We start from the raw sequence: 25273 nt of genomic DNA on the forward strand, positions 1-25273 counted from the left end.
TTCATCACAGTCTGTTTCAGCTCCATGTAACCACAAATATAAAAGTCCAGTTTGTAAAGAGGAATAAAGGTCTGGTGTATCAAATCTTCAGTTTGATTTAATCCTGAAGCAGGGGAACCATAGCAGTGAGAGGACCATCTCCATCCATCACAGCCAGGATAAAAGAACAGATCCATATTTTAACAAAAGCATTGGGATGGGAACAAAACAACACAAGCTCTTCAAATATAGGCAATGTAGAGTATTATGGGACATTAGCTGGCAGTCTATAGGCTTTAATAGCACCATTAATCATAAAATGCTTCCAGATTTACTTTTATTTATTTTAAAATCATTTGTAGAAAAATTACAGTGTTAACCCTTTGATGTATAATGCTCACCTTCCCACCCGAAATAGCTGCAACCAACCCGCACCCAGACCTTGTCCTTTGGGCAAGGTCCTGCCGGCATGTCTTCATTGTCGAGCTGACAGTCCCTTGGGAGGATGCCGTTGACGAAGCATTCGAATGGAAGCGGCTGCGGTGTGCAAGCCTAGCAGCTGAAGCGCGGGTGGGGGGTGGGGGTGGGGGGTGGAACGTGAAGGTGTGGCCATTGGAAGTGGGATGCAGAGCTTTTGTAGCCAGTTCCATAATAAGGCTTTTGAAGGAAGTAGGGATCAGAGGCCAGGCCCAACGGAGGGCAATCAAAGAGCTCGCCACTGCAGCGGAACACAGCAGTCACTGGCTGTGGCTTAAACAACGGGATGCTATTTGGGCTGCCAAATGATGACGTGGTGCTTCCGAGTGACACATACCCGGGTCTGATCAACCAGGGGTGAGCCAACCCTGGCAGAGGGTGTATTGTGATAAGTGGCCGAAACACCCAATGAGGTCGGGGCACACAACTGAAGATGTGTCACGCCAGTTTCACCACGAAATCTGTGGCAAAGTGCACTCCACCAAGTTCTCAACTATTGTGCTGAAAGGGATCTGTAACAACTAGTCCTAGGAAAATTCTCGATGTCTGGCGTGAAACCAGTGACCGCTGCGAAAGGGCAGCTGACAACCCGGGAAAGACCTGGTGATGGCCTGAAGAGACTGCCCCAATGGAGCTAACGCGAGTTAGCTACCTGTGCTAGCAGAATCCTTATAACACAAGGATTTGACAACTAGTCCTTGGAAAATTCTACAGTGGACAGGTACTCAAAATTGTTATTTATTTATTTTAGCTATTAAGCACAGCTGTTGAAGACTTGTGAGACCCTCCCTTTGGACTTCGGTAAGTCGAGCCAAAATATTTCATGTTCAGAATGCACGCTGTCCACTGAGGTGGACATGTAATAAATTATTTGTAAATTTTTAAATGTTACAAAGGATATTTGTTGAAATTTGTTTCATTCACACCTAAAGATGAATGAAAAATTTTGTTTAAAATTTCATGGTTGAAGATTTCATAATTAATGCATCAAAGGGTTAATAACCCTTTGACCTGCAGGTCACTGGGGCACGCTAGGTCCTTTTGCCTTTGTGGAACCTGCACATAAGCTGGACTAAAAAACGACTGCACTTTAATGAATGTGCCCTCAAAATAAAGATGCTTAAAAAAACAGTTAAACATTAGAACCTTGAACTTTTGTTTCCTCAGTTGAGTTATACCTTCAATAAACTAAACCACATTTTCAAATACTCTTATTTCCTCTTGTCAGGTTTAAGCACCTAAAGCCGGGCGTACACTGTGCAACTTTTTCACTTTTTTGAGCCGATTTTCCACTCGTGCGAGAATCCACGAGATCGGGCCGAGTTTTGCGCTGAGCGTCGTGTAGTGTACAGGGGGTTACGAGAGGCGATTAACACCACGTGACCAGCTGCCGATCAGCAGTCGTGAGCTCGCACGGACTTCTGGCGTGTTTGATATTTCGCTCGTCCCTCGTGAGGGTATCGCACTGTTGAAGCGGCGCTGCGAGCAGCTGCGACCCAAAAAGTATCAGAACCACTCACGGCGCATGCGCAATCCTGCATCAACACTGCTCGCTATTTCCCTGATAACACACGTTGTTCATTTTAATTCCTACACGATTTTTTTTGTCACAATGATTGTCAAGAAAGCGTGTTTGTCGTGTTCATGTCAAATTAAACTGATCACAAAACACAGATTTACTTTCTTTATTTCGTTTTCCTCATCCAACCCCCATAAATCCCTGTGTGTCCTTCTGCAGCACTCCCAAAGGACAACAGACAAGACAAGACAAAAAAGTCTGACGTGTTGAGTAAAAACTGCTATTTTTAGCATATTTTTAGGGCCGACGTGTTGCTACCAGACGTACAGTGTGAGCAGTCAGGTCGCATCCGAGAACTGGGTCGTACAGTGTGAGCTCCTGACTCGTGAGATCTGCCCTGCGAGGAAGTCGTACAGTTTGAGCTGAAGCTGAGTGCTACGAGTGAAAAAGTCACACAGTGTCCGCCCAGCTTTAGACACCAAATAACAACACAACACAAGGAAAGAGACACAAAAGTCGGATTTCTGTTTTTAAGCTGGAGGAGAATGACAGAGACAACACGTTGTGATCTCCACCTCACTCTGTGAGATCTCTCGCCACTCTGGCCTTTGGAATCCAAGCGTCTTTATTTATTACAGGTTGGGAGCTTCCCTAGTTACATGCCTGAAGAGCTGATCTGAAGGGAGGGAGGAAAACACAGCTCTCAGTCTTTAATTGTTACAAGTTTCAAACAAAGAGCATTCATTATTGCACAAGGAACTTTCAGTGTCTAATCACACGATGAGTAGCAAACAGTTGCACGAGTCACCAGTTGTCAGGTCACCAGATCTCCTTGGGCCATCCTTGGGTCACCAAGATTCAGCATTCTTATAGTCTCATGAGGGGACTTAAAACAACACAGCAACTGTTTAAGCATCAAATGGTAAAATCTTTAAGCATAAAAGATGATAAATGAAAACAAACTTTAAATGTAATAAAAGCATAAAGCATGATAAAGAAAACATATATAATTATTCTAAAACCTCTCTACCGCAATTAATTAAAAGTTGGATGAATGGTAAAAAAAACAACAACTAAAACCTGCCATGGATGCAAGTTTATTATAATGTATAAAAAGTGTGTTATTGAGAAACAATTCTGACTGGTTTTAATGGTCGTCTTCTCAGACCGGAGCACATTAGAACATGATTCGACAGCTGAGATCACAGCGTGAGCTCAGAAACACTTCTGAGAACAAAAAGGATGAGCACAGTTTGTCACTAATGCAACTCACAGTCAGAACAATAAATAAATAAAAAACACCACAGCAACTTGGTCCAGTGCAGAGTCTCAGCCTATTCCTGGACTACAGCTGAAGAGGAAATCTGTTCTCAGATCTGTCAACATTAAAGAGCAAGTCACCCCCAAATCAACCTTTTTTTGCTGATAACTACATAAATGTGTGTGTCTAATCGTGCTGCAGACATGTGTAGTCAATAATTTGGTACTTCAGTGCATCTTAGTTAAAATTTAAATATTCTGCCTAAAACTGGCAGTGTTGTGCCGTCGTCAGGTAAAAACTCTGCACTGCATTTGAATTTAAATCTGCCACCGCTATTGGCTAAGAGGTATGCTATGATGTAAACTGGTCCTTATGATGTCACGAAGTCGTTGTGAGCCTGTGTGTGTGTGCATTGGTTTGCGGCTCCGCCCTCTCGGTCTGCAAGGCAACAGCATTTGTTGCATTTTTCAAACATGAAGAGGGAGTTGAGTAAGAATCTGGCAGGGGTTGACTTGCTCTTTAAGAATTCTTCATGGGAATCGTTCAGACCTGTCAGCTTCTGCAATCGCTGGCACATCATGAGAGAAATATGTCACAAAGAAGCAGCTGTAATCAAGAAAGCAATTCTCCTTCACCGCTGCTGCAGTGGCTCTGATCAGCCTTCAAATGCTCACGGTGTTCAGGGGAGAAGAGGGAACAAAGTCAGGAACTCCTCAACATAGATGGGTTTGAAACTGCTCATCAGTCTGGTTAGTGCCACCATGGATCCAAATCAGAAACATTGTCATCGGAGTGTTGCAGATCTCTTCCTGGTGCTTGTGTCTCAATTTCACATCAGCAAAGAGGTTGCAAACCAAACATGGTTCTCAGTGAAAAGCAAACCTCAAGCATTACTAGTTATAACCCCTTGGCGTTTGTCATGACTGGTAATGAGTCTCACATCACTGTGGAGAGAGCTGCCTCACTCTTCTCCACAAAATCGGCATTAGTCAGTCTCATCAGAGGGTTCTCCAGCAGAAAACAGCCTGTTTAAGGTCAAAGATCAGAGGTTCTCCTTCAGGAAGTTCTGCTAGAAAGCTAAATTCATGGTTCCATCTGTTATAACAGATGTTCCAGATCCTGCAGCAGCAGAATCACCCCAGACCGTCACACTACCACCACCGTGTCTGACTGTTGGTGTGATATGGTATTTCAGCTATGAAGTTGTAGTATTACACACTCTGATTTTCACATAAGTCCTGCCCCTTTTTGATTTTGATTTTCTTGACCGGATGTGCTAGCCTGGCAAGCCATCCTTAAGTCAATATATAGAATGGCCATCATCACTAGATAGATCTCAATTGTGGGGCAGAATCTATGGTTGTCTTTTAAACCAATAGAGCACTGTGATTGGCTCACCAAGCCAGTAGAGAACTGTGATTGGTCCACCAAACGTGTAGAGGTTTTACAGATTTTACTGTCTGACTAGATATTTGAGATCCGTTAGTCTACCTCATGTTGTCAGACAGGTTCTACTACAGTGATTCTATTCTACAGGTCTGGTGTGTGTGTGTATTTGTGTGTGTGTGTGTGTGTGTGTGTGTGTGTGTGTGGGGGGGGGGGGGGGGTAGTTTAATGCATAGGGCCCAATTTAGCTGATCTAAAACATTTAATTGTGAATTAAAAGTACCAAACACTGAAGACCTCTGCAGGGGGGTAAATAGGTTTAAACCACACTATAAATGTAATATAGAGAAATAACTATTCGTGTTAATTCCTTGCGTGTAACCTAGTGAGCTGGTGCTCCCTCCAAAATGTCTAAAAGACCTTTGTGTAGCAGCAGACCTCACAGCCTTGAGTCTATTTTTAGAAGGTAATTGTCACCAACAGCTGGATGTGAGCAGCTCAGTGCAGTTGGAGGAGCTCACTGAGGAAGTCAAGGGCTTCTTTGGAGGAAGGCATCTGTGATTACAAGATTAAAAGTCATTACAATTGTAGCTCCGAATAGTTGTTCCCGTGCAGTGGGAATTCCAGAAGTCCTTCAGGGGATTCAGCTGGGTTTCTGGCAGAATGAAGATTGGTTCCATTTCACTATTTTTTTTACCAGTTAGCCTAATGAGCAAGGTTTCGTTCAGCAGTAAAGTCATCACATGGTGCATCAAAGAGGGAAAAGAGTCATCTAGCCTCAGAGTTATACCGAGGGCACGTTGGTAACGATCCATATTAACTTACAGCATATATAACATTTTATTTTCTATGTGCATGTTGATTTTAATCTATTTACACAACCTCATCATAAATGATTGTGCATATAGACAGCATCCAGGTGCAGCTAACACACATTAGAATATCCAATATATCCCAATAGAGTTTTTATTTGGACCTTTACAACTCCTCAACTTGTTCATGTATATAGAATATGAAATAATGCTACATTTGATTGTATTAATGAATTAAAATCTTGTCCTTCCTCAGATAGAGAAGTCAGATGAAGAGATATACACGGTGTTGACTCTGCAAGTCTGGAGGCTCAATTCCATTTTTTTCCCGCAGAGATCAGAATTTTATCTGTGTTCATGAGTTAATGATGACCTCCATCAGACTCTGTTGTGAACAGGCCCTGCGACGTGATGTCTCTGAGATGACTGATCTGTTGTTTACCATGTAGACCATCTATCTGTGCACCAGAGCAGTTTTTACTGGACAAACCTGACAACACAAAACACTTAATGTAATCCTTCTAAAATGCTGTTTTTATTTTACTTCTGCACAAAATTTACAGAACCTTCAAATTTTCACAATGAGTCGGATTCTATATTGTTATTATTGTTCTTCTTCTTCTTCTTAATAATAATAATAATAATAATAATAATAACAAAAATAACTGGTTTTGGTAAAACTCATCTTACAGGAGATTTTTTTAGGTTGTGCTCAGCTCCAGACACAAGTCATGGTGCACAAGCTAAAATAATTACAGTTTTTAGTTAAACCTGTTAACTTCAAACCTGAAGTCTCCATAGGTCATTTATTCAATGCATTATGGGTATGCTGCTGTGGTTTAACTCCCCTTTTCAACTCAAAATAACTGGATATATCAAACAATGCTGTGACTTTTTTCCTCAACATTTTATCTTTTAATTCATGTAATATGAATAACTGGGAACATCTTCCTCATTAGTTTTTTTCTACTGAGGGGTTCAGATTAGCTGTGGTGCCTAATAAGATTTCCTGGAAAATAAAGATGAGCTTTTATACTCTGGAAAAGACCAAAAGAAAAACAGAACGATGCAAGTCCATCCATCCATCCATTTTCAGCCGCTTATCCTGAGTCGGGTCGTGAAGGCAACAGCCTAAGCTGAGACGCCCAGACTTCTCTCTCCTCAGCTACTTGGGCCAGCTCTTCCAGGAGAATCCCAAGGCATTCCCTGCCCAGCCGAGATATATAGTCCCTCCAGTGTGTCCTGGGTCTTTCGTTGCGTCTCCTCCCAGTTGGATGTGCCAGAAAAACCTTACCAAGTAGACGTCCAGGAGGCATCCTGACCAGAAGCCCGAGCCATCTCAACTGGCTCCTCTCGATGTGGAGGAGCAGCGGGTCTACTCTGAGCTCCTCCCGGATGACCGAGCTTCTCACCCAATCTCTAAGGAAGAGCCCAGCCACTCTTCGGAGAAAACTCATTTCAGCCGCTTGTATCCGCAATCTCGTTCTTTCGGTCACTACCCAAAGCTCATGACCATAGGTGAGGGTAGGAACGTAGATCGACCGGTAAATCGAGAGCTTCACCTTCAGGCTCGGCTCTCTCTTCACCACGGCAGACCGGTACAACGCCTGCATCACTGCAGATGCAACACCAATCCTCCTATCGATCTCATGCTCCAGTTTTCCCTCACTCGTGAACAAGACCCCGAGATACTTAAACTCCTCCACTTGGTGCAGGACCTCATCCCTGACCCGGAGAAGGCATTCTACCCTTTTCTGAATCAAGACCATGGTCTCAGATTTAGAGGAGCTGATTCTCATCCCAGCTGCTTCACACTTTCTGTGAGCCACTCCAGCGAAAGCTGGAGATCACGTTCTGATGAAGCCAACAGGACCACATCATCTGCAAAAAGCAGAGACCTGATCCTCAGTTCACCAAACCAGTTCTAAGAGTACCAAGGATACACAATAAGAAGCAAACAATAAGTAAATAAAATCATGTTTTTAAAAAACAATGGGCCTGTCTTCATATTGTGTGTGACTGAATTTAGAATAAAATACATGTTTTTGGTGTTTTTTTCTACAAAGTTTGATCTTTGCTTTATCTTTTTTCATTGCAGCACTATCATGAATTGTAACCTGAGGCAGATCCAGGCCAGAGCGTTTGCTCAGAACCCACACCTACGCTACATGTGAGTAAACACTCCATCTTTGAAGCCATGTTTCCGTGCCCATAAAAGATTTATTATGATCTACTCAGCTTGACAGCTCCGACTATATGGCTGTATACGAGTTAGCGTTCAACAGGAGATGATGCACTTGATAGAGACTGGCTTGGGGAAAATTGTAGCACCGCCATTACTGTTGCAGCAGCCACATGTCTTAAATGAGACATCCATTATTTGCCTTGGATAATTGGATTCCTATCTGCCCCAGTTTCTTTGTGCTTTGCCAGAGCAACGTGGCGAAGACGCAGTTCCATTTAGACCGCGCTCGCCAAATGGACAATTTGTCCACAAGGCCGAGCATCACAGAGCCAGGCGAGGAGCAAAGTAATTTCTTTAACAAAGGCTGATGTGTCACCGTATGACAGCCCGTTATTCCTCAATTTTCCAGAAGTAAACATGCTGAGGGACTCAGTCACTGTCAGTTACCTGAACACACTGCCATTTGCAATTTCTAGTCGTTGATCTATGAGCAGTTTGTCTCTTTTCTACAGCAGATGGCTGTTGCTTGGCTTGAAGGTGTGCATGTCTCTGTGTGTGTGTGTGTGTGTGTGTGTGTGTGTGTATGTGTGTGTGTGTGTGTGTGTGTGTGTGTGTGGCTGCAGGCTGTAATGTAACGTAGATACTAAAATACAATATTATCCATTTGACAGCATAACCTTGCTTGTTACTGAGGCAGAAATACTAGTTGGACTAAGCTGTCAAAGAAGCAGACTCTTTCAGCTCGCGAGTGTAAGTCCATCTGTGCTCCTGCTTCCACATGTTTTCTACCTGGATAGCTCTAAAAACCATGATACTGCTTCTCTTTTTATCTAGCTTGGTGATTGATGGAGCTAACAGAGCCTATCGGCTTTTAATGAAAGTTATTTAAAGCTTTAATTTCCTCTTCAGGAGACAGATTTGCAAACACAAGTTGGAAAGCAAACAAAGGATCCTACCCTGCTTCCTGTATCTAAACATGCTACACCAGGGACGCCCAATCCTGGTCCTGGAGGGCTGGTATCCAGCAGGTTTTGTGGCTTTTCTGCTCCAACACACTTGATTAACTGGTTGAATCACCTGTGCAGCAGCTCATCAGGCTCTGCAGAAGCCTGTTAATCACCTGCTGATTGATATCAGGTGTGTTGAAGCAGAATTAAAACTAAAACATGCTGGATACCGGCCCTCGAGGACCAGGATTGAGCACCCCTGTGCTACACAGTGGGGGCAGACTTTAAATTTACAGGTGCTGGTCATAAAGTTAGAATATCATAACAAAGTTGATTTATTTCAGTAATTCATTAGATTCATTACAGGCAGACTGATATATTATAATGATTATTTCTTTAGTTATGATGATTATAACTGGCAACTAATGAAAATCCCAAATTCAGTATCAAAGAATATTAGAATATTGTGAAAAGAGTAAACATTGAAGACCCCTGGTGCCACACTCTAATCAGCTAATTAACGCACAACACCTGCAAAATCCTTTAAATGGTCACTGAGTCTAGTTCTGTAGGCTACACAATCATGGGAAAGACTGCTGACAAGACAGTAGTCCAAAAGTTCATGGTCTTTTCACTCAACTTGCCCTAGCTGAAGCTAGGGCTGGGCGATATGGCAAAAATAGAATATCACGATTTTTCCAATACTTTATCACGATTTCGATTTTATCACGATTTTTTATCCATGAATAGCATAACTTCAATTGCGTATTAAAGAAGAGAAACATTGAATAAACAAACATTTATTCATATTAGGGATAATCAGCACAGTGCTAACACACTTATATTTTAAACTCACACCAGAGATGATAAAAGCCCTGAGAGAAACAAATACAAAAATCAGTTTTTCTCGTTTTTCAAGTAACTTAACATAAATTAAAATCGTAAACATATTTAAAGTGCAAACATGTCAATTGCAAACGTATTGTGCAAACATTAACTTGTTCAAAATACTATGTAGCTCCCAGTTGCTCATGTAGTGGATAGTTAAGCTCAAATACGGCTCTGATGTGCGGCTGGACCAGAGATCGCTTGTGGTAGCAAAAAACTGGGCATTCTGAATATTTTCTGCAACAAGTCTCTAAATAAAGTAAAATTTTCCAGTGCAGAGTGGAGACAACCCATAGAAGCACTGATTTGATCTCATTTCAGAGAAAAATAGAACAGGTTAGATGCACCTAATAAATAAAATTACTAACAAACTCAGAAATCTTTCTTTGCTTCACTGTTCTGGTGCTGAGAATATCACTAATGCGGATCAAAGGAGATACACGGATGAATGCACCTCTTATTATTTGGAAACTACATTTACTGCAGCTGGCAGAGGCAGAGATTGTTTCTATTGATACACGGAGTTTACAGAATCATTTTAAATTGTAATAGGGGAAGACTGCAGGAGGGAGCGGTAAAATACAGGGGGTCCCCAACAAAAACAAGAAACTACGAGTCTGATGAAACCCGCTGGTTTTCCATCAGGCAGTCACGGGGCAGCTCCAGCGACCCAGTGACCGAGCTCAGTCCGGTACCGACACCGGGCAGAGGGTGGACGAGGCGGCGTCGTGCTCTGCTTAAGAAGAAGTGTTATTTTCCTGCTTCAGAAGAAGCGTCCAACGTGTTTTTACGCTTTCTCCGAGACATGTCACGTCGCTAAGTTGTTAGCGCCGCGCGCTAAGGAAACCCTGCGTTCCTCTTCGGAACGAAAACCTCGTTGTCGCTCAGCCGCGGCGAAGCCATGTTTGTTCACACACAAGTGAAAACAAGCGGGGCTCTAATATATTACTATGACTCACACTGATTGGTTAAGGGTCAAACAAAGGCGTATCATTCGCCTGAGGTAAGTTCCCTTTTCATTCAGAGGCAGAAATTCAACAGCAGAGCTGTGAATCGTGAAAAAACGGTCTCTCAAAAATGACAGACCGTCAGATGTGTAGATCGTAAAACGGTCTAAAATCGTCATATCGCCCAGCCCTAGCTGAAGCTTAAGCCGGGCAGACGCTGTGCGACTTTTTGAGCCGATTTTCTCCTCAACATGAGAATCTTTGAGATCGGGATGAGTTTTGTGTTGTGCCTCATGTAGCAGAGAGCGGGTAACAAGAGGCGATTAACAACTCACAACCAGCTCTCGATCACACCACTTTCAGGTGTGTTTGATATTTTGCTCACTCCTTGTGAGTTGTAAGGGTCTTGTACTGTTAAAGCAGGAGCGCTGCCACTCTAAAGTACCAGAACAACCCACACAGCGCACACGTCAACATGGCTCGCCAGCTATTTCACTATTAACACATGTCGCTTATTTTTATTTATACACTTTTCTTTGCACACAATAACAAGAGGGGGTTCTCAATGCCAAGGAATCTTGCCTTGATGTCTTAGTCCCACCCCAGTTGCCTAGGAGATACGTCATTGGGTACCGCCAAGGCGTATTCCAATGTTCATGTTATACCAAGGCGTGTGTTCTCCATTTGTTAGCCTCTTTGCTAGCTGAGCAAGGATACACTGGAGGTGTCTTGTAGCCTAGCCTTGGCCAATCATTACCTGGAATACACCGCAATATTTTCAAAAGGATGGAGGATCAGAACCCGGCAGCTTCTTTGGGGGCAAATTTCAAGTTTATGTGTAAGTCAACTAATTTTAAGTGCTTTTTTTTAGGTCCAAAGAAGTTATATTTGGTTGGTTTCTTAGTAGTTGCAGCTTCGGTGGCTAGCGGGCAGGGGTGGACTGGCCTATCTGGCATTCTGGCACTGTCCCGGTGGGCCGCTTAGCCAAATGGGCTGCTTGCTCAGCTCCAGGGCCGACACCACTCCACAGTTAGCTGAACATCAGCTACAAGGTAACCCAAAGCTAACAGAGTTTTCCCAGGCATTTTTAGCAAGAAAAATGTGGTAGAGCGATGACGTAGGAGTTGTTTTACTGCGTTAGCATGTAGCTAATGTCCCGCTGATCTCTGCCTGTGGAGAATGAGCTGATCTGGGAGACCAGGGATCCCAGTCGCAGTGGTCTGGCCCTGCTTGTAATTTAACAGTCCCAGTCCATGTTAGATCTCACATTCAGCCTAGAGAGGAGTCCGCGGGCAGCAACAGCCCCCACCCCCCACCACTCTCCCAATGGGGAGGGCCGACGATTCGTAAAAATGCCAGGGCAGAATTTTGGTCCCAGTCCACCCCTGCGGGCAGGTTGTAACTCGCTAACATATTTCATTTAACAAATATACACACAATTTAAAAAGTAAAAGTCTCATTATATATTTATATTGAAATGTATACGTATAAAATATAACATTATCTCTCGTGTCACGTGACGTTACTTAACCGCCGCGGAAGCCACGGTCACGTGATGCAAGTCTGTTCCAGTTAACCGTTTTCTTTGACCAAGGAAGGACAGTGTCTTAGTAAGTAAGACTTTTGGCCTTGCAAGACATCGCCTTGCAAGGCCAGTCGCTCAAGGATTGTCAAGAAAGCATGTTTGGTGTGTTTATGTCAAATTAAATTGATAAAACATTGATTTACTTTCTTTCTTTCGTCTTCCTCATCCATCTCTGTGTGTCCTCCTACAGCAATCCTGAAGAACAACAGACATCAATAACAAAACAATAAAAAGTCTTACGTGTTGTGTAAAAAATGCTATTTTTAACACACTTTAGGTCCGATGTGTTGCTACCAGATGCGCAGTGTGAGCAGTCAGGCCGTACAGTGTGAAAACATGACTTGTGAGATTTGCTCTGCGAAGAAGTCGTACAATTATAGAGATGGAGCTGAGTGCTACGAGTAAAGGAAATTGCACAGTGTCCGCTGGCTTTAGGGGTAAATTGATCCAAATGGGTGTAAACTGACCAATATACACATTCCAGTTAATTTACACTTGACTGTCATTTTGAATTATGCTAAAGGAAACTTTAAACTGTACATTAATGTACATGCAAGTGTGCCGGTGAAAAATATTTTGTAACAAATTACAATAAGTGTCCCTTTATTAATGGTCATGATAATTTTACCTAATAAGGATCCTTAAGGTTAGGACAAAGGGCCATAACAACATTATTAGTAAGCAGTTGTTAATACTTTCTTCATTTGTTATTATTACTTAATAATGCACTTACTATAATAAAGGGATCTTCATTGTAAAGTGTTACCAAATATTTTAATTAAAATGATGATACAGCAACAGAACACCATCAGCAGAGTAGAAAAACTGTAACAAACCCACATAAACAGCAACGTGGTTGTTCTTATCTACTCCACATTCCACCCCTCAAGGTTGCAGGGAAATATAAGTTACTGCTCTCTCCTTGCAGTTCTTCCAGCCTTTTGAGGTTGAGGCAGCTTTTTTACGTCTTTACTTTGACGAAAAAGTGCCACGTCATCCTCCTTGAATACAACAATTGGTTTCCCTTTAGCTGTGCTCCCCCAGATTTTTCAGAGATATCTTGCATCTTCATCCTCAAACTTCTCAATCAAGCCAAGTAGAGCCAGTGGTTCAACTCTAAGGCATCTGGCTCACTTTACCCCACAGCCACCACTTTGGAAAAAGTTACTTAGCAATTCACGCTAGCTTTTAGCTAAATGGTTTACGTCGTTTAACATGTTAGTAAATGATAAACCTCCGTGGTATTCATTTTTAGACATGGATAAACTAGCTTTCATGTAATGATCACAATAAGGGGAATCCAAAAAATGTACTTTGAGAAGCCAAAAACAGGTTTTTGTGAATAAAGCAGACTTACCGCACTACCACAAGTTTCTTTCAATCACAGGGACAGCAAAGTGGAGGGTACTTGCAAAATCTATGTTCACATTAAAACAAATCTGTACATTGCCTAGATACAGGAGGTGGGTCAACTTACTGAATGAGCATCTCGAACATCTAAAATGTTCATTCTAGGTAGTAAAAATCATTCAGTTAACACTATCTTTGACAATAGAGATATTATAGAACGTAATTGCATTACAGAACATGAAAGAAGTGTTACAGTTACTTTGCTAGGTAACTAAGTACTTTTAATATGTTAGTAACTCAACTACTTTTTGGAAAAAAGTAATTTGTAAACTATAACTAACTACTTTTTTAATGTAAGATGCCCAACAGTGATAATGCGTTACAGAAATAATGATTAACACTTAAGAAAATTAAAAACAATAAAAGTCAAAAGGTAATTTTTAAAATCATAACCCAAATGGGTTAAAATGAAGGCAACTGGCCTTCTTTGGTTGGTTTAAGATGTTTTGCTTCTCATCTGAGGAGCTTCGTCAATTCTGACTGGAATATGGAAGAGTCAAGTTTATTAGCTGTAGCTGTCTATTGTTGTTTAATGAGCAGAAACTCCCTCTGAATACCCCTACTACCTACCCCCGATCAGTCGTCAGTTTTGCTAGGCTTTATTGTGAGGGAGTTGTTGCATTGATTGGATGCAGGAAGGTGTGACCTAGACAAAAACTTTTGGGAGTTAGGTTCAGAGCTGCGTAGATGCTGGAATGGTGAAGCCTGCAAGCGTGCGTCTTTTCCCTTTATGTCAATAAAAAAAACTCTTATCTAAAATTGCTAATTTCAATTTTGTTTCTTCCCAGGTGATGTATGGACATTAATTCAGAGAGAGAGAGAGAGAGAGAGAGAGAGAGAGAGAGAGAGAGAGAGAGAGAGAGAGAGAGAGAGAGAGAGAGAGAGAGAGAGAGAGAGAGAGAGAGAGAGAGAGAGAGAGAGAGAGAGAGAGAGAGAGAGAGAGAGAGAGAGAGAGAGAGAGAGAGAGAGAGAGAGAGAGAGAGAGAGAGAGAGAGAGAGAGAGAGAGAGAGAGAGAGAGAGAGAGAGAGTTAGAGTTGAATGATGTCATACATGTAGGAGGGGCTGACCGTCATTTTTAACAAGGAGGTGTTTATTTTGTAACCTGTGAGTGCTCCTCTCAGGACTGTTCATGACGGACGTCCATTGTGCTTTCATAAATGCAGCTGGACGGTTGCTAGGTGACACAGAGGATGACGATGTCAAAGAAGATTAATTATTGCTTGTGCTCGGCCTGTGAGAAGCGACCTCGTTGATGTCTGTGTCAGACAGGCCCGTTCAAAGCTCGAGCCATCAGACACTCGGCTGGTCACTCCTTTGTGAGGAGAATTGAGGCGATTGTCGTTGTCACATGTTCAGGCCAAAAAAGGCTCAATTACTCTCAGTGAAGACATCACTCATTGCATTTGCTGCAAACACGAGGAGGATAATTAACTCCCACCCCCGTTTCAATTAGTATTCTCCTGATCTATTTTTAAAATATGTGTTTTGCATTGCCGTGTTTAGCATGCATTATGCTGTGCAGCAGCACGGCGCGCTAGAGTGCTGCTGCAACCAAAGCCAATAATCCTGTATTTAGTACCTGAAAATACATTTTTCTACTTATATCTTAAAGAGATTATCTCTAAAATAATCCTTTATCTCAGTTCTTATCAAACAGGACTTTCTTTGTCCTGATTTTATCTAGCCTCATTTAATTTTATTGATTATTGAGCAGATATGAGAAGACACACATAGAGATAAGCTTATGTTACCTTATCAAAGCTGGTCTCATTTATAGACATCATTATTTGTTTATCTGGAGTTGAAACACGACTACGTTATGGTCTTTCATCAAACAGGAATCACCTAAAAGCATCATGGCTACATTCTGTACATAACAGCGTTTTTATCTCATGCTTGCTGTGAAACAATTTCAGAACCAGAATGAGTTTTATTGCCAGTTCAGTTGTTACACTTCTAAGGAAACATTTTGGATGTGTGTGTAAGAGACAGTACACACAATTTCCAATCAACTCCTATTTTGGCTGAATACCATTTCCTAGTATTTCAGATACCCCATGACCCTTATTTTGAAGTCACAAGCAGAAATGGCTAAAACAAAAAAATGGAACAATTGTTCCCTGATGCTTTAGCTTCTGAGTCACAAAATGACAACAAATAAGATACTAAATAACTCTTGTTCAAAAATGCTGAACATTGATAGAACGTTAGAATTCACACTGTTCATCTCACCCTGACTTCAGATGTCAGTTTACTGATATTACTCTTAGGTTTCACATGAATTATAGACAACATATTCAGTTATGAACTGTTGTTTCTGTTTATTTTTGGCATCATCAGAAGTGATGTTCCTCCATGTGAGGAATCAAGTTAAATGAGTGGAGGAACACAGGAAATCTCCAAAAATAGAGGCTCTTTAATTTCCTTTTCTTTTAAAATATCCTCACAAAAATAGATCGAGCTCATAAAAGAGGTCAAACAAACAAACAAGCTGAAACTCAATAAACTGCTAACTTAACATGCTGACTGACTGAAACCATAACCGACCTCCCAAACAAAGACACACAAGGGTATATATACACACTGGCTGATCAGACCATATGAACAATACGGATTACTAGACAAACATTTACTAACTAAAACTAAAACCACAAATCAGTACAGTCAGATTGTTAATAAACATAAACACCCTAACCCATAAACCTAACTATTCAACTTCAAACTTAAATTAATTAACAAATGACAAAATAATAAACTAAAGGAAATCCTTCAGTCCCCTCTTCAGGGAGCTATTGGTTTGCCCCCATCAGCTCCTCCTGTATTTAGCTGACAGAACCCTTCACCACTGTTTGCCTGTCCCATCTCAGGAAGCAGGAAGTGGAGAACCTCTCAGCAGCTGTAAGAGAAAACATAAATTAACTTAAATTGAACAAAAGACAGGCATAAAATGCAGCAGTTAACTAAATGTGTGCGCTTACAATCAGAACTAATGCCTTTAAGCCGTCTAAACAATAAATCCAAAGAAATATAAACGTACAAACTGAAATCATGAAAGTGCGTGAGTGTACTAACGTTCACCGTTGTGTGGACATGGACATGGCCATCACACTCCACAACTAAACATCAGGTTAGCTCCAACGTAGTGACGTTCACCAATGATGAGCCTCAGTGGTTATAGTGAGAGCAAACTCATTCTAATTTTTACAGCATTTAACTGCTGATGAACTTCCCAGTGATGTATGAGTGAATGGTAAATGGTGTGTATTTGATATAGTGTTTTCTAGAGTTCTACAACCACACAACTCAGTCAACTAAGCACACACACATTCACACGCTGGTGGTGATGAGCTACAGTGTAGCCACAGCTGCCCTGGTGCGCACTGACAGAGGCGAGGTTGCCGAGCACTGGCGCCATCGGCATGAGAGGAAGATGGTGTCTTGCTCAAGGACACAACAACTACGGGGCAGGCCTGTAACTCCTCGGCCACCATTGCCACCTAAATGTCCCTTGGCTTAATATGCAAGACCACAAATGAGATTTTGCTCCCAGAAATTATTTCTATTTTGGATGGTTTTGTCTCCACCATACTGATGCACCACTGACTTGTGATCCCATGTACGTCAAGTTTAAAATGGTCTGGGGTTGCTTACTGTTTCTAACTACTAAAAGTTATTTACGTTTTGATTTGTGAGTATCACTGAGGATTTTAGTCTATTAAAGCATCTTTCTGGAGTATTTCTGTTTTCCGATGGCACCATCTACCGGCTGACAGGCATATCACACAGAGTCAGTCAATCTGTTTTTTCAAGATGGCGACTTCTCGTTTCTTGTTTAAATATGTGCTTCTGTAGCTGACAAACAGAGCTAAAACACGTTGTTTTACAAGGATTTTTCTCATGTCGTGTTGTGTTTTCATATATTTATATTTTATAGACTTACATGTCCATGAAGAGCTCATCAGCTCAGCATCAGACAAGGTATTCCTTAAATTTGAAGCATGTGTGCGGTAGTCTAACCCCGTCTTTCCACCGGAGTCGTCAGCAGCACGTTACTGCAGCAGCACGACATAGCTGCTGATAGGAACCGCTGTGGTCAACAGAACCTTTTCCACCGGAGCCGTCAGCAGCGCGAGTCGGCCGCGTCTCAGGAGCAGCATGTCGCGGCCTTTACGCGCCGGTTCTATTTTCTATGCGAGACGCCTCTGAAACGGGTCAAGTTCGACATTTTTCGGGTAGGAAAGACAGAAAATCGGACGCGGAAATGGAGCGAAGCTCCAGAGATTTTCAGAACAAAGAAACGTACTGCCTTCCGGTTGCTTTACTTTTAAAAACAGTTACTAACTGTGCGGCCCCGTGAGACGTTATCACCTAGCTAGCGGCCTCCTTTGTTTTTCAGGTCCGTATTTAGCTAAAAAAGACAGAACATAAAACACAAACATTTTGGAGCCATGTTGTAGTTTTCTCCTGCTTGTTGTTGTGTTTACTGACGAAGTCACGCGTGTGACTTCGTGCTCTGTCGGTGACAGCTGCTCCCTTGCTGCTTCGCGTCTCGTGGGAAGGGCCAAGCAGCAGCTTACGCAAGCAAGACGTGCTGCTGCAGTAACGTGCTGCTGACGGCTCCGGTGGAAAGAAGGGTTAACGCTATTGGTCAGTTTCCTATTACATGGAGCTCTGCATGACAGGGAGCGTGTTTATCAAAAAACAAAACAAAACAAAGAAGACATGTTGCTTACATTATATCACAGTACATGATAAGAAAATCACTTTTATGGATTTCAGAAAAATCATACAAACATTCTGAAAGGGGAAAACTCCGGAAAGCTACTTTGAAGCAACCAGAAAGTCGTCCAACGATGTAAACTTCACCAAAAAGTTTGGAAAGACTATTTGACTCAATAATTTCTCCCAACAGCTGTGTTGGATTTAATCTTTAATAAGCCTGATTATTCACCTTTACAGAGTGTACAACCCTAACATGACCTTTTCAAACTTTACCAAGACTTTTACTGCTTAAACACAACCACTAAGTGACAAAACTGCTATTTCATAATCTGTAATGTTGCAGAAACACAACGCAGGGGTTAGTGGAAAATGGTAATCCCTCAGGATGATGTTTACTCAGATGCAGAAGGACTCGTATGGGTTGGATTAGAGGAAGTCAGCATGTCTCTGTAGGATAGCTGTCTTCAGACGTCCCATAAACATATAACATGTTTGTCTCAGTGGTGCAGAAACTTAGCAGCAAATCCCATCGCTCCAATTGTTATGGTTGGAGAAACTCATGAAACAGCTTTGGACCTCTTAAGTATCATAAGGGGACAGCGGAGGAAGGATCTGTAATATTTTACGCCGCTGTAGCAGAAAATGACCGTACTCAGTGTATGAGCTGTCATCAATGACTATTGAGATTACAAGCTTCATAAACTAGCAGGCTCATTCTCACCCAATAGTTTTGTTTTCTCCACTTTATCTCTTACGTTTGACTATAAGGGATAGATTACAGCCAAACATGTAAACATGGATAATTATAATTAAATGATTTTAAAATGACGTAAGAAGAGCAAAACCTTCTGTAAATGCTTTGCCATTTTTCAGCTATAATCTGCTGCTGTGTGATGTGATCCAGATCTGATGAAAGTTCATGATGTTCCTGATGATATTGTTTATTTTCCATATGTCCAGTGAATACTTCACAAAACCGCCACATGGATTTATAGCATTTCAATTAGACACATTTCTAGTGATTAATGTTCATTGGCTCTCTCCTATGCTTCATTCTCTTTGGTTGATAGCTGGATATCTTATTCCACACATCCAACAACACCTCCATTAAACTCACATGTCTTCTGTTCATGTGTTCTCGCGTTAGCTTAGTTAAGAGTTAGCTTAAAGTGACGCTAACGGAAGCTCACCTCCCATCTGTTCTCATTTTCTTTACATTTACAAAACGTACTATATGCTACTGTACTGTCAGGTCTTTGTGTCCTGTTTACACATGGGATAGTGAGAAACAGAATTTCAAATCCTTTGTATGTCAAGTGAATGTGAAGAACTCGACAATAAAACTTAATCCTAATCTCTTAATCTCTTCTCAAAAGTCAGAAGAGGGAGAGGCTGCAAGACCTTCTGCTTACCTAATATGGTATTCTTTAGATACTTCACTTTAAATTGGAAAATTGCATGCATTATTAACAAAATAACAAGATAAAAAAGATATATCAACATAGTAACCATTTTCGTGCACTCTGATTTAATTGAAAAACTTGTTCCTTTACTATTTTGATCAAAAATATTTAATCTCAATTCTGAGGCTGCTCTGTAAATAGTTTTCAAATAAACAATACACATAGCAACTTCTGATCAATCCATATCAATTTCGGACTTAAAATAACGTATTGATGTAAACCACACCCACTTCTGGTTTAACCACATCCACTTCTGGGTCAGGCCACGCCCACTCCGAGTACAGATACAGATAATTTAGATGGTTGAACAGATACAGATAGTGGTGTGCTCGCTCATCCCAAGTTATAACCACACCACAGATGGTAGGCACATCTGATAAGATCATCTTTTGAGCCATTACAGTAATCAGATGCGTCTGGAAGATATTCAGAAGGTGAGGATTGGGTCAAATTGTCATGATGATCCTGCCATGTGAACTGGGCCCAGCCCAGCCCACCGCAGCTACTTTTTTTTTTTAACCGTGTCCTGTCTGGCTGTGAAGCAAGCAGAATTGATGTCTGAATGCTGGTAACAAGCTTTACAGATTTATTCTCAGGTGGAGCATCAAAACGTCTGCTTTAAATGTCACGCCTGATACTTCAAATTTTATTGTTATTGTTTTTGAATGCTTTGTAATTCCGACCAGACACGGAGACAGAGGTGAAAGAGAAAGGAAAAGACAAAAGGTGGGAAGAGAGGGGGGGGGGGGGGGGGTCCACAAAAATAAACAATAATGAACAATAGTCTGCTTCTAGACCTGCAGAAAGAGAAGAGCAGAAAAAAATGGGACACACAACAATACATCAGGAGCAAGCTGTCACTGCATCAACGTGATGATGAAATATAAAATCAGCATTGTTTAACTGAACAATCACACAATAATAAATCATAGTGCATTTAGTGGCAACGACAGCCTTGAGACAAGCGTTTAACGTTCCCAAGCCCATACTTTTGAGAGCACCATGTGAGCACCTGTGTGTGTACACGCGCTTGTTTATGTAAGGTTTCTCTATAGGAGCGTCCAATAGAGAGTGTGAGGGACCACAGATCTGCCCCCCAAAGATGCGTAGGAGATGGGGGGAGCTCCAAGTCCAGAGATCCAGGCGCTGCCCCAGAACACAGGAACCCCAAGGGGACTGCAACCAGAAAGGCCCCCCGCTCCCCTCGAGAGGCGCAGAGGATCGCTCCGGGGGGTCACAACCAGCAGCCGGCAGAGCCACGGGAGATATCAGCGGCAAGCCCACAGGCCCGCCCGTCGCCTCCCACCCCCTAGCCGGCCGAGCCCGGGACCCAGCGATCCGGGACCCAGGGGCGACCACCCCCGCCGGGAACCCAGCAGAGCCCAGGGACCCAGACCCCACCAGGCGGCCACCGGGATTGACCAGGCAGGCGCCAAAGATCTTAAACCCCCTGACCCGGAAACACTCAGGCAGACCAAGGCACCACACTCCACACCAGGTGTGGCAGGGGGAGGGGAGACGAAGATCTATATCATCAAAAGAAAGTCCCAGGAGAGGAGAGGAGTCAAAGGCCCCACCTGACATATACAGTCATACACAAACACAGTCACACACTCCCTCCCTCATGCTCACACATACACATACAACCAAAGACTTACAAAAATTCACGCCGGACACCCACTCATGCTCTCCATACACACCCTATTCACTCTGGTCCAGGTACTGCTGCACATGGGGTACGACCATCACCAGTTACCAGAGTTTGACCCTTTCTGCTGGGGGTGCTGAGGAGCAGGCTCCCTCGCCCAACGCCGAGCACAGCAACCCACCACCCCAGACCCCAACCAGATGGCCAGATCTCGCTCCTAGTCTCCAGCCCCAGGAAGCCTAGCAACAACAGAGGTGCCGCAGCTACTTTCAAAGAGAAGGAGCAGCAGCTCTGCTCCAAGTTTCCTCTGGATGATGGAAATTCTCACCTTATCAATAAGTCAGCCTTCAGATGAAGCTCCGTCTCTTAAAATCAGGACTGTGATTTTTCACTTTTGATCCACAAATTCTGTGCAGTCATTAGAGACAACCCAGTGAACCAGAGTCTCACCTGCCACCTTAGCTCCATCTTATCACCACAGACTGGAACAAAGCCTCCTTCCTGCAGGTGATGTCCTGATCCACTGGACAGTCTGTCAATTGGTTTCTACCATCACTCCTACATGGCGAGATAATCAAACTCCATCACTTGAGGCAGAAACTCGCCGCCAAGTTGAAGGGAGAGTTCCACCTTGTTGCCGTCAACTGACCCTCCACTGACACTGATTTTCTGGTGTTTCTGCAGCCGCTGTTTCCTGTAACTGTTTTAGAAAGGATACTGAGAGGATCATGTGAGGAAGGAATATGAAATGGTTCTTTCATTATCTTCACAATTCAGAAGCACAGAACTTGTCACACTTGCAGTGAAATCACTCGTGAAACTGAGCTAATTAAACGTGGATAATGTGTGCACGTCAATACGTATGATGTGCACGCTGAATCAAATCGTTGCCATCAGTTCGTTCATTAGCCACCCCCTTGTGCCTGTAGACGTGTGTGTGCCAGTGGAGCATATCTCAGTCAGTGTTGGATGGAGTTGCTGGGTTTCTCCTTATCTAAAGTGGCTTGAGAGTGCTTTTGTTGTGGTTCTATAGAAATCAAATGGAGTTCAAACGGTTCTGGTGAGAAGCAGTATGCTGTTCAATTTCCTGCCACCTATTCTTTTCTGCTTTCTTGTAAAAGAAGAAGAAGAAAATATTTCTATAGCGCCTCTCGAGATAAAAATCACGAGGTGCTCCACATAAACAAAAAATGTAAAACTATAAAAAAATAATTTAGAAAATGGTTAAACATATGTTTAAAATTAGCAAAAAATAGACAGTTGTGATTAAAAAATGTTAAGAAAGAGAGAGAGTGAACAGGAAAGAGGAGAATCAGTGGATCCTGAGGAAGATGGAATAGGTGGGGAGAGCAGAATAAAGAGAGAGCGGTGAAGAAGGTCATACAAAAGCCAGCTTGAACAAGTGAGTCTTCAGCTGCTTTTTAAAGGAGACCACTGAGTCCACTGATCTCAGGCTCAGGGGGAGAGAGTTCCAGAGTCTGGGGGCCACAGCAGCAAATGATCTGTCACCTTTGGTCTTTAGCCTGGTGCTGCACAACCAGTAGGCTTTGATCACTGGACCTCAGGGACCTGCTGGGGGTGTAGGGACTAAGAAGATCACCAATGTAAGATGGTGCATGTAAGGCCCTATAGACCAAAACCAGGATCTTGAAATGAACCCTGAAGTTGACTGGCAGCCAGTGAAGCTGGAGGAGAAGCGGGGTGATGTGGGTGTGTTTGGAGGACTTGGTCAGAAGCCGAGCACAGGCATGTTGTATATTACCTTCCACTAACTCTTGTTGATGGGTTAGCTATGCAGTGTTCATAAACACCATAATAGAGAACTACAGCTATTTCTGATCAATAGTTTGGAAGTGGAACGGTATCTGTTTGATCTCATGCTCATCTACAATCCTGTAGCGTTAGTTGGTCTGATTAGCTTGTATTATTTTAGCTAGGATTCAGTTTGGTTATATTATGCTTGGTTGTATTTTAATTGACTCTGTTCCTTATATTTTAATCAAATGGTTCAACTTTGTTTTTGTGTCTCGTGCTGTTTTTATTTAGATCACCTTGTCATTTAACCGTGAAAGGCACAATACAGAAGAACGTACTTCCATACGGAGGTAGCTGCTTAGAACTGTGTGCACAATGTGCATCATGTGTTGCAGAGAAATGCATATTAACACAATTCCACTGATTCATAAGTGCACACATACACCAAGGGATTAGATTGGTAGAGACACTGACTCAGAATATCTGCCTTCATCTATTGTTGACAAAGTCAGAGAATCCCATAGACAGGGGCCATGTTGTGTTTACGTCTGCCTGTCTCACTTCCTCACCTTCTGGAACCTGTGAGTCTGTCTTTACTGCGTTTCTTTGAAGTTGGAGTTGAATGACTGGTAGATGACAAAGTTTCTGCTGCATATTTTTTCCCTCCTGTGTCATAAATAAAGTTTTTTTTTTAAGTGTGTTGCACCGTGTTGCGAGCAGCTCACCTGCTGTGATGGCTGGTGAAATAGAGGCTAGGAGCCTTTGTGACACATCTGTAGATAACAGTAATTGTATGACAGCTTTAATCTTCTGGAGGTGTTTTTTTCTGAAATCAGACACACACACGCACACACACACGCACACATGCATGCACGCACGCACATACAAACTGTAATGTAGCGAGTCCATTACACAGGCTTTTGCTATGATTGAAGGATAAATGAAACCAGGCTTAATGATCATTTTAATGTTTATTTGAAAGGGGTGAAGCGTTTGGACCTGTAAGAAGAGTTGTGTTGAGGGTCTGACCTCATGAGGAAATTACTATGCAGTGATTTTCTCCAAAATGACTGTGCTTAAATTGCTCTGAAAAGCAAATAACCACATCAGCGCCAAGAAACTTCATTTCCCATGATGCTTTGCACACAGAAGCATTGTGATGACGTCACCGCCTAATACCAGAAACACGTTCTGCGCATGTGCGGGAAGCCGTGGAGCTTTTCCCGCGAACTAAGACCATAAATCTTCAGCAGAGACAAAGAAACCTCGTTCTTTTGCCCAGGATACCTGGCGGTAAGGACACGCTTGTCGAACGCTCCGACAACTTGAGCACGCGGAAGCTCTAAGTGCCCAAGTTGAGCCACGAAACCGCTACAAAGCCACTCGAACTCCATCAGGACCTGACTGGGAACGAGCGGAGCTCCATCCAGCTCTCAGAGACGCTGTAAGTTGTCAAACTCAGCACAAAAGAAACTTCGTTCTCTTTGTGTCCAGCCCGTTGGAGAAACACTCGTGGAGCCAAACAACGGAGAAAGCATCAAACCGACGGATGACGCTGAAAACTGCGGGGAAACACGGAGAACCGTCAAATCAAACAGCTGGGGACGCCTTGCTCCTCTGCTGATCAGAAAACTCATTTTCTCTCTCCTTTTCTTCTCCCGTTTCCTCTATAGTCCAGAATAAGCAATAAAACCGCTCTATTGCTTAAAAGTAGCTTCGTGTCTTCCTCTTTCGCTCCCAATTCGTCCTTCGGGTCATTTTGAAAGAATAAACTGCTTATTAATCATTGTTTGGTATCTTTAAATGTTTTGGCCATGGCCAGGCTGATAAAGTAAAAGATATTAACTTGTGATTAATCTTTTGTGTTGTTTCATGATCCTTTGAAATGTTTTGAGTGATTTAAGGTTAAGTTACTACTGATTCTAAGTGCCTTGGAAGTTAAAGTGCAAGTTGCCACCCACACTTTAGCCAGACAAAGGGGTCAGCCATCTTGCATACAGACTCCATTTTAGAAACACACACACATACATACACATAAAACACCTTGAACATTATTTTGAATATACATCCTTTTATTATATCACATGGTTATTATTCATCTATGCCACTGTTTATTCATTTGACAAATTGTTAATTAAACGTTATAAAATTCAGATTTCCGTCTCCAGTAGCTTTGTTGTGTCGAAGAGAAGTCTCTGCTCCAAGGATTCTACGAACTTCAAGAAAGACTGGTAAGAGTTTTGGATTCAATTTTCCCCGGTTAAAGGGGAATGGTGCCCCGTATATCT

General features: G+C 42.4%; 1 protein-coding gene across 4 annotated transcripts in view; it reads left to right on the top strand.

Moving 5' to 3' along the window:
* ntrk3b (neurotrophic tyrosine kinase, receptor, type 3b) overlaps positions 1–25273 on the top strand; it is a 368425-nt gene that overhangs the window by 69368 nt on the left and 273784 nt on the right. For all 4 annotated transcript variants that reach the window (XM_070554718.1, XM_070554717.1, XM_070554719.1 and 1 more), the window contains one exon: positions 7533–7604. In XM_070554718.1, coding sequence (XP_070410819.1) covers positions 7533–7604 — 72 coding nt within the window. The remainder of the gene's footprint in view (positions 1–7532; positions 7605–25273) is intronic.

The sequence above is a fragment of the Nothobranchius furzeri genome, chromosome 9, assembly GCF_043380555.1.
Source record: "Nothobranchius furzeri strain GRZ-AD chromosome 9, NfurGRZ-RIMD1, whole genome shotgun sequence".
NCBI classification, from domain to species: Eukaryota; Metazoa; Chordata; class Actinopteri; order Cyprinodontiformes; family Nothobranchiidae; genus Nothobranchius; species Nothobranchius furzeri.